The sequence below is a fragment of the Phocoena phocoena genome, chromosome 11 (assembly GCF_963924675.1).
Source record: "Phocoena phocoena chromosome 11, mPhoPho1.1, whole genome shotgun sequence".
NCBI classification, from domain to species: domain Eukaryota; kingdom Metazoa; phylum Chordata; class Mammalia; order Artiodactyla; family Phocoenidae; genus Phocoena; species Phocoena phocoena.
The window spans coordinates 53,703,027-53,720,753 of NC_089229.1; the positions used below are offsets into that span (position 1 = coordinate 53,703,027).

Genomic DNA, 17,727 nt, shown 5'->3' on the forward strand with positions numbered 1-17,727 from the left:
ATAAAAATTTGTATGTTTTCCAGTTGAGAATCACTGATAAACACTTTTAAAAAACACTATGTGTTGTCTGTGATTACATGTCTAGTTCTAAAATGACATCTGAAATTTATACTGTTCCTAAAAATTTGAATTCTAACAGACTTGTATATATATTTCAATAATTAGTATTTAGAATATGAAATTCTGAAAGTGCTTTATTTCTCTTTTAGTAAATTATTGTAGTATATATATTAAATCAAGAAGTTTATACCTCTGCTTGCTTTCTTGTGAAGTTACTTGAAGAACTGACCAGTGATTTAAAAGAAAATCAATTTTAATGCATTAAGACTTTTATCCTAAATTTTAGATACAAGAGATTTTTTGCAACCACAATAGGGCGATCAATTAAACAAAGAGTTTTTAAGATTCAGTGCTTACTTTCTGTTGTTGATGTTGTTATAATTATTTGATAGAGATGAAGGAGAGATCTTTGGTAAAGTTGAAAAATTGGATGCACCTGGGGACCTTTAAAAATATGAAAATGTTAAATTAGATAAAAAATGCTGAATTTTGAAATTAATTATGAAATAAAGAAAAGAACTACAGATGACAATGTATGTAGTAAATGAATGCTGGAAAACAGATTTATGAGCAAAATCACCATATACCCTTTGGTTTTTAATTTCCAATGTATTTGTTCATATAAAAAGTAATAGTATATAAGGGAACTATTTTCAAAGGAAATTTATCAAATTAAATATAAAACTTGATATTATTCTTATAAATCTACTAATGCAATACACCCAGTTCTGAGTTCAGGTAACCATTATTAATATTTTACAATCAATAATTTCCTTAAATCAATGGAATTAAAATATTAATTTTTAAAGGAAGCATGTAAAAGAAATCCACTCTGTGTCTCAGTAGGTACTATGGCATTCCAATTATATACAACACAGACACAGATATCATAGATTTTACCAATTTTTAAAACTGTAAGGCAAGAGGGATGAAATAGCAAAGAGAATTCCAAACATAATCCTGAGAAGTAATTTTTGGCCAAGGTTACCCCTGCAAAAACTGAACAGATATAAATCTCACTATCTATTACACACCTCACTAATTCAGAATGTTTTTGGAGAAATCTAAATTACTAATGGCTTTTAATCAACAAATATGCTTTATAGGCATGATTTATAGTAAACAAATCCATTATATAGGAATGATTATTTTAAAGTAGTACTTAAAAGTCTCTAAAAGATTTAATTTCCCTTGTAATTTTGTATACAATTTTAATTTACTAGGCAACATCTAGGCCACGGGCTGTAAGAGGCTAATACTTTCAGTCCAGTATCTCAGTCATCATAAATTCTAAATTAGTGAGGCCCAAAGTGATTACTGTTTAAAAATTATTTTATTTCGTCTACTCAGGTGCTAATGAACAGCAAAATGGTCATTGGGCAGGAAAGTGTAACCTACAAAATTTGCTTTTAGGTAATTTGGATTTTGCTAAATTAAGTGGTGGGTAATAAAATTTCTTACATATAAAATTTTATTTAACTTTTGAAGTTTTATATATTATGAAATATTGGTAAAATTTTTTTCTTCATTTTAAAGGAGAGTTTTTTTGTTATTGTTGATGCAAGTTATATACAAGTAGATTACATTAAGTGGGACTTCTATTTAGCTGCCTTTCTGACAGAAGACCCTTACAAGATTTTATTTAACTGTACTACCCTCAAATCCAAAAATACAAGCAACCAAGTTTTAATATAAAACAATGTCAAAAACAAATTTAAAAGGTAATTTTAATATACTAATATTTTAAGGTACTAATTTTAAGATATTAATAGAATTAATATTAATATAGAAGTATTCTGGCATTTTCTGCCTTCACATTAAGAATGCTAACTTAGGAAAACAATCTAAAAACACCAAGACTGACTTATAATCAATGAAGGAGGTTATTTTTCAAAATGTATCCATCTGACTACTATTTAATTCAATTCACTACAACTTTTCAGGTATACAGATAGAAACTGAAACATTCCCTTGAATTTTACTTATAGTAAAAATTATGAAAATAAAGATTATTTTATTTATAATATGTATTATATTTATTACATATTATATACGGCTGAGGCATATATATATATTTTTTCCCTTTTTCTGCCCATCTGTGGCCTTTTTACTATTCATTAGCAACTCTATCCCAGAACAATATTAGAATTTTCTATGAAATTCATTAAAAACACTCAAACATTTATTAAATGATTACATTATGCCTTGCCCTTGTTAAGTACTAGGAGTACAAAGAGAGAGAGAGTTCCTGATCTAAAATAGCTCATACTCTAATAGGGGAAAATGATACAAGCAAAATAACTATAAAACAGTATAAGTCCTAAAACAAATTTTAAAATTATAACAAAAAGGGCTTCCCTGGTGGCGCAGTGGTTGAGAGTCCACCTGCCTAATGCAGGGGACACGGGTTCGTGCCCCGGTCTGGGAAGATCCCACATGCCGTGGAGCGGCTAGGCCCATGAGCCATGGCCGCTGAGCCTGCGCGTCCGGAGCCTGTGCTCCGCAACGGGAGAGGCCACAACAGTGAGAGGCCTGCGTACCGCACAAAAAAAAAAAAAAAAAAAAAATCAAATTTTGTGGGTACTAACATGAAGTGATTTTAAAACGATGTGCACAGTTGGAGGGGTAGTTGGAAACTGGAAAGTGAGAGTACTCCAGGTGGAAAGAATAGCATGTGAAAATGTGTGGGACTACAGAAAGCATGATGTGTTTAGGGAATTACCAATGAATTGGCTGAAAGACTAGGGTGTAGTGATCGGCAGAGGTTATTAAGGTAAGTATCATAATGAAGAACCTTTTTATGTTCTCTGAAGGAATGTGGATTTTATCCAATTGTGCTGTGGCATGTTGAAAGATTTTAAGAGTATCAACATAATCAGATTTGTATTCTAAAAAGGTAACTCTTGAGGAAGAGAAAGAGACTGAAGATTGGAAGAGCATTTAGGAGACTATAAAAACAACATGGGCTTCCCTGGTGGCGCAGTGGTTGAGAGTCCGCCTGCCGATGCAGGGGACACGGGTTCGTGCCCCGGTCTGGGAAGATCCCACATGCCGCGGAGCGGCTGGGCCCGTGAGCCATGGCCGCTGAGCCTGCGCGTCCGGAGCCTGTCCTCCGCAGCGGGAGAGGCCACAACAGTGAGAGGCCCGCGTAACGCATAAAAAAAAAAAAAAAAAAAAAACAACAAAGGCGAGAAGTAATAAAGGCTGGGACTAGGACAGTGGAGTGGGCAAGGGCAACATGTCTTGGAGGCTTAGGAAGCAGTTCTCAAAGTACAGTCCATGGACACTGAGGGGGAAACAAGATCCTTTCAGGGTAGCTGTCCATGATCAAAACTATTTTCATAAAAACACAGACGTGTTATTTATTATCTGACCTCCTTCACTATAAAAAAACAATGGCAGGTAAAACTGCATAGTGCCGAGGAGGTAGCCGTGAAAAACTGTGGTATCATAGATTCAAAATAAGAGAATTTCTTTAGGAGATAGTTATCAAAAAGAAGTATTAAAGAGAGGTCAAATAAACTAGGTTTAAAAAAAGTTAAATAAGGACTTCGTTAAATTCTGAATATTTGGTAAGGAATGGTAAGCACTGCCTTTTTAAAGAAGTTGGCTATTAGAAGAAAAACTAAGTGGTATTCAGAGGAAGCTGATGGTCTTGTTTTAAAAGATGGGAGAGATCTGTTTATATCTATAGGTTAGCAAGGAAGATGATACTGGAAAAGAAACAAAAGCACGATCTAATGTTAACTGAGTGTCTACTATACATGTGGCAGTATGCTAGGCATTTATATGTATAGGAGAGAGGAGATAACGAAGGAAAAACGAGGTCTAGGAAACATTGAGATAAATACTATTGGTAGAGAGATTGTTCTTAAAGAGCATGGAGATCAGAGAGAGCAGGATGGATGTGGTGATCCACAGCTAAATAAAAGTATGATAACACTTTTTACCTCCTGTTACAGACATTATGGTTAATAGTTAGATCACTTATCTATTGTGATTCCAACTTCTGACCGAGATTACACATAGCCCAACCTAGCTAACATTTGTGGAGTTAGTGCAGGGGTTGACTAGTCAATCTGTGGATTATAACCTGAGTTCTTTAACTCTCTTTCTTTGATATAACTTGGAAATTACACTGTTTATTAGCAACTTCGCACTAGTAGCTTTCTGAAGAGACAAGTGAAGAAAATGCTTAGAATATTATACATAAACTAGATATTAAGCCATTTATCTAGTGTTAAATTAATTTTGGCTAGTTTGGGCTAAGTGTAACATAAGGCAGTGAATCGTCTCTTAACAAGACAGAAGGTAAAACGTGAGTTTAGCTGAAATGATTTCATGAAGAGAGAAAATTAAACTTCATCCCTGACAACTGAATGCAGTATTTTAATTTCCCTATTCCCAATGTTTCAACTAAAAGCCTGCAATTCAAGGCTAAGCTGAACTTCTTACTTGAACAGGAAAATACAGCTTATTCTTTGTAAGTTACCTACATAGTCAACATACATGGAAATCTAATACCATACTGAGCAATCAAAATATAGAGAAATTAAGTCTGAAGGCTGACATAGCAAAAATAGTTATTTAAAACTTTTTATAGTTATTTTCAAACCTGATATAAAACAACCCGAATTTGTAAATTTTGACATTATAAAACAAAAACTATCTTATTAAGAAAAACAAGACCAACCTTAAACTTTCCCCATTTCTAACAATCATCCTAGGGTAAGTTCTTAGAGAAAAAGAGAAATTTAAATCTCTTGAAAAATTAAGCACTTTTACTCTTGTGAGATACAGATTAGTTCAGTTCTACAAGCATTTGCTACATGTCTCCTCTGTGTCAGGCAGGGTGTTAAATACTTAAACAAAAGACAATTTAAGGAAATTTATATATAAAGTGTTTCTCACAACCTGATTTTTGTTCCTCGTTTTGACTGCTCTATATGGTATTTGACAAAACATTCCACTTAAAAAAAATAAAATTACAGTTACTCTTCTTTAGCCATTATCAATCTCAACACCAAAACTGCAACCCATTTTTATTTTTGCTGTTATTACAGATATCTCCAAACATACACAAGTCCTCATGTACCCAATATCAGTCATTCAGCTTCAAAAATTATTAACATTCTACCACTCTTGGTTTATTTATAATCTCCTTGGCCTCCACATTCCTTCATGTTTTTGCTGGACAATTTTAAAGCAAATCCCAGACATTTATAATTTCACCTGTAAACACTACAGTATGCATCCCCAGCAGGTAAGAAATCTTTTTTGATACTACTGTCCGTCTTAATCTAATAGTCAGTTCATGTTCACATTTTTTCCCCAGTTGTCTCAAAAACTGGGTAGTTTGAATCAGGATCCAAAATAAGTTCATACATATGCAAATTAATTTTAGTAACTTCAAAAGCCCTTACTGCTCCCTACCAGCTAAGTTCTCCGGTTTCATCTTACTATGACAATTGTTTATTTTCCATTTGTCCTGACTTTTGTATCTATTCATATAGTTAACTTTGACTTACATGTGTTACTATAAATTGCCCAAATCTTTTTTAGAACCAGGGGAGAAAGGAAGAAATAAAATAACCAATAATTATTTGTGAGTACCTCTGAATCAAGCATCTATATGAGAACTGAATACTTAAGTTACATTCATTTATGCATGAAATATACTATGTAAATGTCTTAATTTCAATTAAATTTGGATACGGCTTTTAAATATTGAAGCTAACACTAACTAAGAAGCTTGACTGTGACCATGCTATCTTTGGTAAAACTTGGAGACACAGTACTAGGTTATACATTATCTTACCACAACAGAGAGTAGGTAACAGTGTTTACATGAAGGAAAGATTTATTTAATCAATGTGCATTTTCAGCATTTCAAAGGAAAATCTGCATACACACTCAAGATCTTAATGAATATTAAATTGAGGAACCTCAAAGTACAGAGTTATGTGAAGTGTGTGTTTATGTACAAGCACAAGCTTTTCCAAAAAAGATTTGGAGTTTGGACCACCAAAATAAAATAACCAGAAAAAACCAGTTTATCGGTAAATAACAGTACACAAGAACTTTATTCTACCATTATGCTGCCTTCATCGTTAGGTGACAAACACCCAGGAAAGGATGTGTATATTTAAATAACAAACAGATCTACATACAGTTTCCTTTTCTCTCCAGGAATCCTGCCTTTCGAACCAACTACACCTTAGTTATCTTTCTTCTTTCAGTACATTACATGATGAATGATCTATACCAGGTGTTCCACTTTCTGACTAGGTATTCATCCCCTCTTTTCCTACTATTTGTCATTCTCATCATGCTGACATCATTTGTCAAATACACCGAATCTCTTCTGTCTCCCCCCAATTTCTGCATCGTTTACCACTGCTTACCATTCCCTTTCTTCTAGAAGCTCTTTTTTCCTTTGGCCTCTATGACAAAACAGAATCCAAGTTTTCCTTAATCTACACGATTACCTATTTGATCTTTGTTTTATATCATTACTTAGGGATACCCTTTAAGGTTTAGTGTACAGTTCTTTACATTTTTAATTAGATAATTCACATATGCCTAATATTTCTCACTTCTAGGAATATAACTCCATACCTGCAGTTCTCATTACTCTCCAAGCTTTGGCTCCCTATATTTAACTTCATCCTAGGCAGTTCTGTTTTGGCTGTTCCATTACCTCAAACTTTATAGAGTCTTAGAAAAAAGTCATTCTATGTCTTTTTCTTTAAAAAAAATTTTTTTTTGGAGTATAGTTGATTTACAATGTCGTGTTCTATGTCTTTTTCTTAATGAGACCAATAATAATAAGATAAAATGAGATGAAGCATGAAAGAAAATTTATAGACTCAAAATGTCTTTAAAAATGACAAGAAATTGCAGGTTTTAGAATGTTACCCTAGATTTATGGCTCACAGGTTGCATTTCAAATTGAAGACATGTTATTAACTTAAAATATATGAATATGCATGAAGGACAAGAAATGAAAAACTGGCTCTTGAGCCATCCTCTCGACCGCTACATCCAAAATCACTCAATCCCCCATTTCCAGTATTTGAACAAGGTGAAAATTGGTAACAAATTTGTATACTTTCATAGAAACTTTAAGAATGCACTTTCTGTGAACTATAATAACCTCTGTTCTTTTAGTACCAAAATAAAACTGTCATAACCAAATCTAATCTTTTAAATAAGCAGAGACTATCATGCTTATAAATACTTAAAAAGTCTCTGTACAGTTTATTGTTAAAATGAAAACACTTTATCTGACAAGAGCTTCCTAATATGAATTTTCAATCTAATAGGTCTATCCACCATTTCTGAATCCATTTATACAGTTAACTGTGCAATTACTATATATGCAAATTGGGCTTAATAACTCTTTAAAAAATTCTAAAGTATATGCTAAGTTTTTCTACCTGTATTTAAACAGGTACAATAGCAAAACAGCTGGTGTAAAAAAAACAAAAACAATACTGCAGAGTCACCTAGATGTTTATTATTTATCCTAACTGAAAAATAGTATGCAATGGTTTTATTTATAAAGTGCTTCTTCTCTCCAAGAAGAGCACTCAGGGACAGAGTGCTGTAAAAATACTAACATGCCACTAGATTAAGTTTACACTTAGTGCTTCAATCACTAATTTGGAATTCTGTTAATCAGAACACCACAGACGGCAGGGGGACAACATATGAGTTAAGAACTGACTTAGTTTTCTATTTGATTTTTTTTTAGCCTCTCATGCCTTACCTTGTTGATTTTGGATTCTTCTCTGAATATTTTCTAGCCCATAAAAACTGCCTCTTCAGTTATCAATGACGCTTATCTTCCTCCACCAGATTTTTACTCACATGTCTCGTCAATATTTTTGAGCAATTAATGAAAACGTCTGAATTAAAACAACTTCTCATGTTACCCTCACAAGAATTTTTACTTATTTCAGGAAAACAGCAAAATTTGGACCTTTTTATTTCCATAATGTTAGTAATCTCAAAGTCATTCTTTGAGACAGTTATACCTAAATGAAACCATACAGAAAAAAATTAATAGTACAATTTAGTCAATTAATGAAGTTGTACTGCTTCTAACTGAGGAATAAGGTGTTAACATTAAAAAAATTTTCTGGAAAGTAAGGGATAATCTATTGATTAGGTTTCTCCCCTCTTCAGGAACACCCAGGATTCTACAATTATTCTACTTTAAAATAATTTAAAAAAACAATACAGGATGTGGGCTTCCCTGGTGGCACAGTGGTTAAGAGTCCTCCTGCCGATGCAGGGGACACGGGTTCGTGCCCCGGTCCGGTTAGATCCCATATGCCGCGGAGCGGCTGGGCCCGTGTGCCACGGCCGCTGAGCCTGTGCGTCCGGAGCCTATGCTCCGCAACAGGAGAGGCCACAACACTGAGAGGTCCGCGTAACGCAAAAAAAACCAAACACACACAAAAAAACAAGACATAACTAGCCACACATCTCCAACTGAATAATCAGACTATCCACCCAATGCCAACATCTTTGGAAAATAGTCAAATTTAACAGAATAGAAAAAAAGTTAGAGTGGTTTAAGCTTTTCTAAGGTATCATTAGAAAATATCACGTTTTTGAGAGGCTTTAAGAAATGAGATGCTTAAGAACTAGATTAGAAATGCACGTTCTTGGGCTTCCCTGGTGGCGCAGTGGTTAAGAGTCCACCAGCCGATGCAGGGGACACGGGTTCGTGCCCCGGTCCGGGAAGATCCCACATGCCGTGGAGCGGCTGGGCCCGTGAGCCATGGCCGCTGAGCCTGCGCGTCCGGAGCCTGTGCTCCGCAACGGGAGAGGCCACAACAGTGAGAGGCCCACGTACCGCAAAAAAAAAAAAAAAAAGAAATGCACGTTCTGATTAACAGAATAGAAAAATAGAGTGGTTTAAGCTTTTCTAAGGTATCACTAGAAAATATCACGTTTTTGAGAGGTTTTAAGAAATCAGATGCTTAAGAACTAGATTAGAAATGCACGTTCTGAAAAAAACTAAGCATTTTAATATTTTTAAAATACAGCATGAATATAAAGATGAAAAATTCAAGTTATAAATTGATAACTAGCAGAAAAATCCAGATGGAAAACTTTTGAAAATTTTTTAGGTAGGTTCTTAGGTTTCTAATATAGATTTTGGGTTGTCTTAGGGTATATACATTTTTATAAATAGGACTACATGTTTTGTTTTTTTTTTGCGGTGTTGTGGAGCACAGGCTCCGGACGCGCAAGCTCAGCGGCCACGGCTCACGGGCCCAGCTGCTCCACGGCATGTGGGATCTTCCCAGACCGGGGCACGAACCCGTGTCCCCTGCATCGGCAGGCGGTCTCTCAACCACTGTGCCACCAGGGAAGCCGAATAGGACTACATGTTTTAAACAAAATTATATTTTACGCCTGACATTTTTTTAATATTTAGTATTTCTTCAGATGAGGCTATATGGTCTCCGTTCTGATAAAAATGGGCCTAGGGACTTCCCTGGTGGCGCAGTGGTTAAAAAATCCTCCTGCCAGGCTTCCCTGGTGGCGCAGTGGTTAAAAAATCCTCCTGCCGGGCTTCCCTGGTGGCGCAGTGGTTGAGAGTCCGCCTGCCGATGCAGGGGACACGGGTTAGTGCCCTGGTCCGGGAAGATCCCACATGCCGCGGAGCAACTAAGCCCGTGCACCACAGCTACTGAGCCTGAGCTCTAGAGCCTGCCAGGCACAGCTACTGAGCCCGTGTGCTGCAACTACTGAAGCCCACATGCCTAGAGCCCATGCTCTGCAACAAGAAGCCTGCGCATTGCAGGGAAGACCCAACGCAGCCAAAAAAAAAATAAAACAACAACAAAAAAACGGGCCTAGTATGATTTTAGGGCCTTCAGAACAATTAATTTCTTTGTTTTCAGTGGTACAGAAAAGTCAGACACTTAGATACTAACATGCTTTCTCTTAGTGAACATATGCCTACTGTAGTGGTGTTTTTTTTTTGTTTTTTTTTAACTGGTATTATTGTTTTTATTTATAAAGAATTATTTTTATTTGGCTGTTTGGAAAACCACTAACATTTTTCACTTTAGAAAACATTAAATAATAAACAAGATGTTATACAGTACTTTGGATAACTTCTTCCATCAGTGTAGTGCAATGCATCACTGGCACCTAAAAGTGAAACTTTCTATTATTTTCCCCTTTCATCTCCAGTTGTGCAGTTATATGACCAAAAAGAAAATGAATCATAAAATTCAGATTCCTGAGTCCCCTCATAAAGATTTATATTCTGCTGGTCTGGGGGAGGACTCTGGAAGCTGCTGCCTATGGGGGTTCACATAATACATATTAAGAAACGTTACCTACAGAATTTCTCAAAGTGTGATACTTAGACCAACAGTATTAGAATCACCTGTGAGCTTAGTAGCAATGCAAATTCATGAGCCCTGCCCAGATCTACCGAAACAGAAATTCAGGGGATGGGGCTGAGGAAACAGTGTTTTAACAAACTGAACAGGTGATTCTTCCTTCTATCACCATATTATAGCTTTTAATGATTTTTCCTTGGCTTTTGACAGTCTAGGTAGGAAACGGTTATGTGCTAAGCAGTATGAGCACTGGACATACCCCAGGTTAGTGATGTTTATTAGAACTAGCATCTTCGTACCATGTTGAGGACGAGGGGTTGTCTCCTCAGATATGATGACAATTATAAGCATATAAAACAGGCTGTTCTGTATCTTAATAACTTGAAGTTTCTTTCTTGAGGAACTTAAAATTACATGCCTTCTGCTGGAGTTGAATTTGTCTAAGTTACATCTGCTTGTAATGTAACTTCAATGAACACACACAGAATTCTTTTCTTTTAAAGTTGCCATTTACCCCAAAAAAAGAATCTGCATCCTTACTTCAATTATATACATATAAATAAATGTTAATTCCTCACTTTATCTATAATATTTTCCTCCACTACAGGTGTTTTCTCAATGTTCTTGAATATTATAATTTTACACAGTATGTTCTAAGTTTACCTAAATGGTACTGAGTGAAATCTCATTTCGTTTTTATTTTTTCTCTCAACTCTATGTTTTAAAGTTTATCCAGTTTCAAAGATCTTACCACTGTTACTACTATCTGCTGCACTGGCATTCCACAGTATATCACCATCATTTTTCTTATTCACTCTACCAGAGATAAATACTTAGCTAGGCTGTCTTCAAATCCCCACTACCACAAACAACGCAGCTACAAAGATTGTGTATTCAGGGACCTGTGTGAAAAATTCCACTGAGTGATGGGTCAGAGGGATTAAGCATTCCTGATTTAATTAAACACTGATATATAGCAGGGTAGTAGTTTGTACTCCCACCATCAGTACATAAGACCTCTCCTACAACCCTCCAAACACTTATTAGCATCCTTTTAAGTTTTTGTCATTCTGATGGCTATTAGATTGTATCTCATGCTTTAATTTTTCTGATTACTAGTGAGTTTGTGTATCTCCTCAGCTACCTGTCAGCACTTGGGCTTCCCCTTCTTTAAACTACTTATATCTTTTATTTTTTAAAAGCTTGTTTGCTTTGTTTCTGTTAATTCACAGCAGTTCTTTGTACACTGTGGGTATTCTCTTGTAGGTTTTAGATTTTCTAAAACCGACATTTGACTTTTAACTTTGTATATGGTCCCTTTAACAGAAATACTTAATTTAATGCAGTCAAACATTAATTTTCGCAGTATGTTCTGTGATTCCCTAAGTCACAGATATTTTCCAAAATATCTTATTAGCTTTAAAGCTTTACATTTCTTATTTGAGTCTTTAGTCCTTCTGGAGTCTTTGTATGTAATGTGTAAGGCAGTGATTCTGCTTTCTTTTCTCCAAATAGTACTCCTAATAAAATCTAAGCACCTATCTGCTTTAAGCAACCTGTTTTTCACTGCTGAGCAGTGCCACTTACCATACATACAGAAGTTTTTCTTAGCTCACTAGTTTATTCCAGTCTATTTGCCTTTCTTTTGCTAGTGTCATAGTGTTTTTATTACCATAGCTTTGCAGTAATCCTTACTATCTAGTAGGTAAACACTTCCCTTCCTCCTCTTTGTCAAAACTGACTTAGCTAATCCTGGATCTTTATTGGAATATGTTAATTTTAGAATGAGTTTCTGAAGTTTCTCACACACACAAACAGAGGGGAAAAAAAGGTCAGGATAGAATTTTCTTTCTGTGTTTTAAAATTTATTTTATTTATTTCTTTTTGGCTGCTATGGGTCTTCGTTGCTGCATGCACGCTTTCTGTAGTTGTGGCGAGCGAGGGCTACTCTTCGTTGCGGTGCGCAAGCTTCTCACTGCAGTGGCTTCTCTTGTTGCGGAGCACAGGCTCTAGGCGTGAGGGCTTCAGTAGTTGTGGCACATGGGCTCAGTAGCTGTGGCTCACAGGCTCTAGAGCGCAGATTCAGTAGTTGTGGTGCACAGGCTTAGCTGCTCCGCGGCATGTGGAATCTTCCTGGATGAGGGCTCGAACCTGTCCTCTGCCTTGGCAGGCAGATTCTTAACCACTCCACCACTAGGGAAGCCCCAGTATAGAATTCTGAATAGGAGGCACTGACATGATAAATTTAGAGAAACAGGCTAGGTTAAGCCATATAGTACACAATAATCTTTTGTCTTTAATTAAGTTAGAATTTTTTTCCATGAAGGTTTTATGCATTCTTAATTAAGTTATTTTTTGTTATGCTATTTTCTAAGTGGGTTACTAATGTTATATAGCAGGGTCAGGAATCTATGGCTCACAAGACAAATCCATATTTTTTTAAATAAAGTTTTACTGGAACGCAGCCACACGCATTTGTTTACACAATGCCTACTGCTATATCAGTAGTTATAGGTGAGTCAGAGACCCTATGGCCCATAAAGCTAAAAATACTTATCTGGTTCTTCATAAAAAAGAATGCTGACCTATGGGTATGGAAAACACCTATTAATTTTTACAAATTAATCTTGTATTAGATAATGTTGCTGAATTCTCTTAGTACTAGTAGTCTGCTGATTGTTTTTGGATTTTATGTAGATTGCATCATATGTAAATAGTGAATTTTATTTCTTTGTAAAATTCTAATCTTATTTGGTTTGTGTTCAAAATTTCTCAATTAAATGTTTGCTACAGATTTTGGGTTTATAGGCTTTAACAAGTTAGGAGAATTCCCTTTTATTCTTAGTTTTTTGAGAGTCTTTTCATACACTAGATACTGATTAAAATTTTTTTTTGTATTCTAATGAACTATCACTTGGCAATTTAGTTTATTAGCTAGGTCAGCAATTACTAAATTATTTATTTATTTATTTAAGAATCATTATTTTAAGGTTTCAAAACACAAATTCACAACCTCTTATCAGAAAATCTGAAATTCCAAAGTTTCTGAAAACTTAAAAAATTTTTCATAATTCACTTCAGGGCAATCTAACCTGAACTGAAATGATGCTATTTACACTCCTTCTTTATCTTACTTAGTGTGGATACTTACTGAATATTAATGTGCTTAACTATAAGAGTCCCCCTGGACTCTACAAAAATAGTAAAATAATAGGTGGCACACGTACCATATTACTTCTCAGAGGTTTAGAAAGTTCAAATATTGAAATACAACTAGCCCTAAGTGTTTCTGATAATCCTAATACCCTTAAAAATATTTCCTCCCATTCGGCATGTTGCCTTTTCACTCTGTTGATTGCTTCCTTTACTGTGCAGAAACTTTTTAGTCTGATGTAGTCCCTTTTGTCTATAATTGCTTTTGTTGCTTGTGCTTTTGGTGTCATATTCATGAAATCACTGCCTAGACCAATGTCATGAAGCTTTTCCCCTAAGATTTCTTCTAGATGTACAGATTCAGGTTTTTCTTTTTCTTTATTGGAGTATAATTGCTTTACAGTGGTGTGTTAGTTTCTGCTTAATAACAGGGTGAATCAGTTATACGTATACATATGTCCACATTATTTCTTCCCTCTTGCATCTCCCTCGCTCCCACCCCCCCTATCCCACCCCCCCCATCCCACCCCTCTAGGTGGTCACAAAGCACCGAGTTGATCTCCCTGTGCTATGCGGCTGCTTCCCACTAGCTATCTGTTTTACATTTGGTAGTGTATATATGTCCATGCTACTCTCTCACTTCGTCCCAGCTTACCCTTCCCCCTCCCCGTATCAGGTCTTATTTTTAAATCTTTAAACCACATATCTGGTAAGGGGTTAATATCCAAATATATAAGAAACTCATTACAATTCAACAGCAAAACCCCCAAATAACCAGATTAAAAAATGGGCCTGAGACTTCTTTGAATAGACACTTCTCTAAAGAAGGCATACAGACAGGTAATAGGTATATTAAAAAGATGTTCAACATCAGAAATCATTGGGGAAATGCAAATCAAACCACAATGAGATACCACCTCACACCTGTTAGGATGTCTATCATCAAAAGAACAAAAGATAATAAGTACTGGCAAGAATGTGGGGAAATTGGAACCCTTGCATACTGTCAGTGGAAATGTAAGATGGTGCAGCTGCTATGAAAAACAGCATGGAAATTCCTCAAAAAATTAGAAATAGAACTAGCATATGATTCAGAAATCTCATTTCTGGGTATATATCCCAAAGGAAATGAAATCAGTATCTTGAAGAGATATCTGCACTCTCAAGTTCACTGCAGTATAATTTACAATAGCCCAGATAATGAAAACAACCTAAATGTCTATTGACAGATAAATGGATAAAGAAAATATGGTATATACATACAATGGAATTTTATTCAGCCTTAAAAAAGCATGGAAATCATGCCACATGTGATAACACTGATGAACCTAAGGGACAGTATGCTTGGTAAAGTAAGCCAATCACAGACAAATACTGTATGATTCCACTTATATGAGGCTATGTAAACTAGTCAAACTCATAGAAACAGAGAGTAGAATGGTGGTTCCCAGTGGCTGGGGGAAGGGAGAAGTGAGGAATTACTCTTCAACAGGAATAAAGTTTGTTATACAAGATGAATAAATTCTAGAGATTTGCTGTACAACAATGTGCCTACAGTTAACAATACTGTAAGTGCACACACTTAAAACTTTGTTAACAGGGCAGATATCAAGTTATGTTTTCTTACCACAATTAAAAAAAAGTTAAAAAGGTTTCTAATCACTCATTTACCATCAAAAGCAATTCTTATACTCCTTTATCTCTACTTGTGCTGTTATATTCTAAAACACGTATCTAAATAAATAAAATATTGCTTTCACGATTAGATTTAAAATATGTTGCTTTCACATCAGATTCATTTTCATAAAGAGCATTCTTTTAACAGACACTTTTAAAAATACCACAAAATGCTTGAAAAATATTAAATAAAATGTTTAATAGTGATTTGATTGTATTAAGACAATGCACCATTACATTTATAACGTATTTATACTGTACCTTATTCTAAAAGAGATTAGAATTGGAAGGCTTTTTAAATTACAGCATATTCATTTAAGTGCAAACTTAGATAACTTCTATACGAGAATAAAATATTAAAATATAAAGAAGTTATATATATTTACAATTGCAATATACAATTAGGTTCTTCTATCATTCTGGATTTTATTATCTGAAATCAAAGCTTCAACATCATGCACTGAGCCATAAAAACTGGGAGCACTTACTTAGGAGTAGAAGGACCCCTTGGCCATGTTCCGTCTTCATTCTTCTGTTCTATCACTAACACCTGCAAATAAGACACAATAAAAGAGTGTTTTTCCTTAACCCTGAAGTTAAAATAGTTTTAGAAGATTAGCTGTATATGCTAAGAAACTAAAGTAACTCTGCGATGACTTAAAGGACACAGTAGACAAGGTGAAGAGGTATTTGCATTTTGATTCCAAAGCTGGCCAAGGGAGATAAAGAGACCTTAAATATAAGAAGTCAGCAATGACGGTCAGAAAGAAAGAAGGTAAAACACTACAAGGAAAATCATTGGTTCTATGACTTTAAGTATAAAAAACTAGATGCAATATAAGTTTCTTGAGTTTAGGGCACACTTTCTTTTTCTTTTCTTTTTGTAGCTTGTAAAAGTACTGTGCAAAAAACAGATGCTGAATAAATGGTTATAGTTGTTGTTAAACATACTGATGTATGATCTCAGTCAGCTATTATTATGCAAATACTGAGGAACAGTGGCAAAGATAATCCCAAATTACAGAGTATACATAATTACACATAATTTGTTTGGGGCTTTGAAATTTGTCTTTATTTACATTATAAAATTATAAAATCTTTTAATATAGAAACAACAGAGCCATGTGTGTGAGAAGCAGACTAAGTTCCCTACCGCAGCATGGTCAGGGTAGACAAAACCACCTCTAATAAATGAAAAGTACAGGCTAAGGTGAGCTATACTTTATTTTAAAACATCCCAGAATCTTTTTTCATATGTTTCAGTCTAAAAAAGAAGGCTTTCTTCTAGTTTTTACTAGGGGCAAGTCTGTGCAAAGAAGAAAAACTAACCAAAATAATTAAGTTAACAAAAGAAATATGTGATCATCTCAACAAGTTAATATCTAAATTTCCATAGGAAAACTATAATATAGAAAACATGCCTTGAAGTAAATTCAAGGCATTAAAATTTTGCATATATTCTACATATTGTTTCATTAACTCTTGTTTCTTAAAATTGCAATTTTGTAACCTGTTCTGTATACTCTTAGTAATATACTTTTGAGTATATGTTTCAGGCAATTTATAAGCTGGCATTTGGATCATAACCATGTAAAATGTAAGCCTGATTAAGAACACATATAACAATGAAATAGCGATTTAAAAAATTCATGGAATCTTGCTGTTGAAAGAGTATGCTAATTAAAATACTAAAGTTGTCTTTTAGAAGAAAAAGTTATTTCCTACATTCAAAAAACACACATGAGGGACGTCCCTGGTGGTCCAGTGGTTAAGACTCTGCACCCCCAGTGCAGGGGGGCATGGGTTCAATCCCTGCTCAGGGAACTAAGATTCCTGCATGCCACATGGTGTGGCCAAAAAAACAAAACAAAAAAACACACACACATGAAGTATATGTAACATATAATGAATAAGTGCACTGTATACCTGCCATCCTGATCCCTCCCTGATCATATTTCTCTCCTTACCTACCACAGACAATTAACCATTATGCTCAACTGGCATCATTCTGATATATATTTACATATTTATAAAATTAAATTTAGTGAGTAGTCTTTAACTTCTGAAGAAAGGTTTTCCTTTGCTACAACTTATAACTCTATAGACATCTACATAGAAATTATATTAAAAAAGATATATACATACATACAAACTTTGTCTCTAGGAGGACTTAAACCAGTTATAAAACAAAAGATTTTACCTACAGAAAATTTCAAAGTTATGCATTTAATATCATTATTTATGGCTTGTTTTTTAAAGGAAGTTCTTAAAGCTGAAGAATCAAGTAAATATTTAAAGTTCAACTGTAACCTTTAATTCCTAGCAGTGTTTGTACTTTAAATTCTTTTTGTCTTTTTTATCTTCCCAGACCAGGGCACGAACCCATGTCCCCTGCATCGGCAGGCGGACTCTCAACCACTGTGCCACCAGGGAAGCCCCAAATTCTTTTTGTCTTTACAGTCAC

At 34.9% G+C, this 17,727-nt stretch overlaps 1 protein-coding gene across 2 annotated transcripts in view; it reads right to left on the reverse strand.

Moving 5' to 3' along the window:
* The window catches only part of USP15 (ubiquitin specific peptidase 15), a 130,911-nt gene that overhangs the window by 57,181 nt on the left and 56,003 nt on the right, over nt 1-17,727 (reverse strand). Inside the window, exons 6-7 of one of the 2 annotated variants that reach the window (XM_065887755.1) lie at nt 15,752-15,813; nt 418-504 (exon numbers count right to left, since the gene is read on the reverse strand). In XM_065887755.1, the coding sequence (XP_065743827.1) occupies nt 418-504; nt 15,752-15,813 (149 nt within the window). The remainder of the gene's footprint in view (nt 1-417; nt 505-15,751; nt 15,814-17,727) is intronic. The other variant, XM_065887756.1, reaches the window with a different exon arrangement.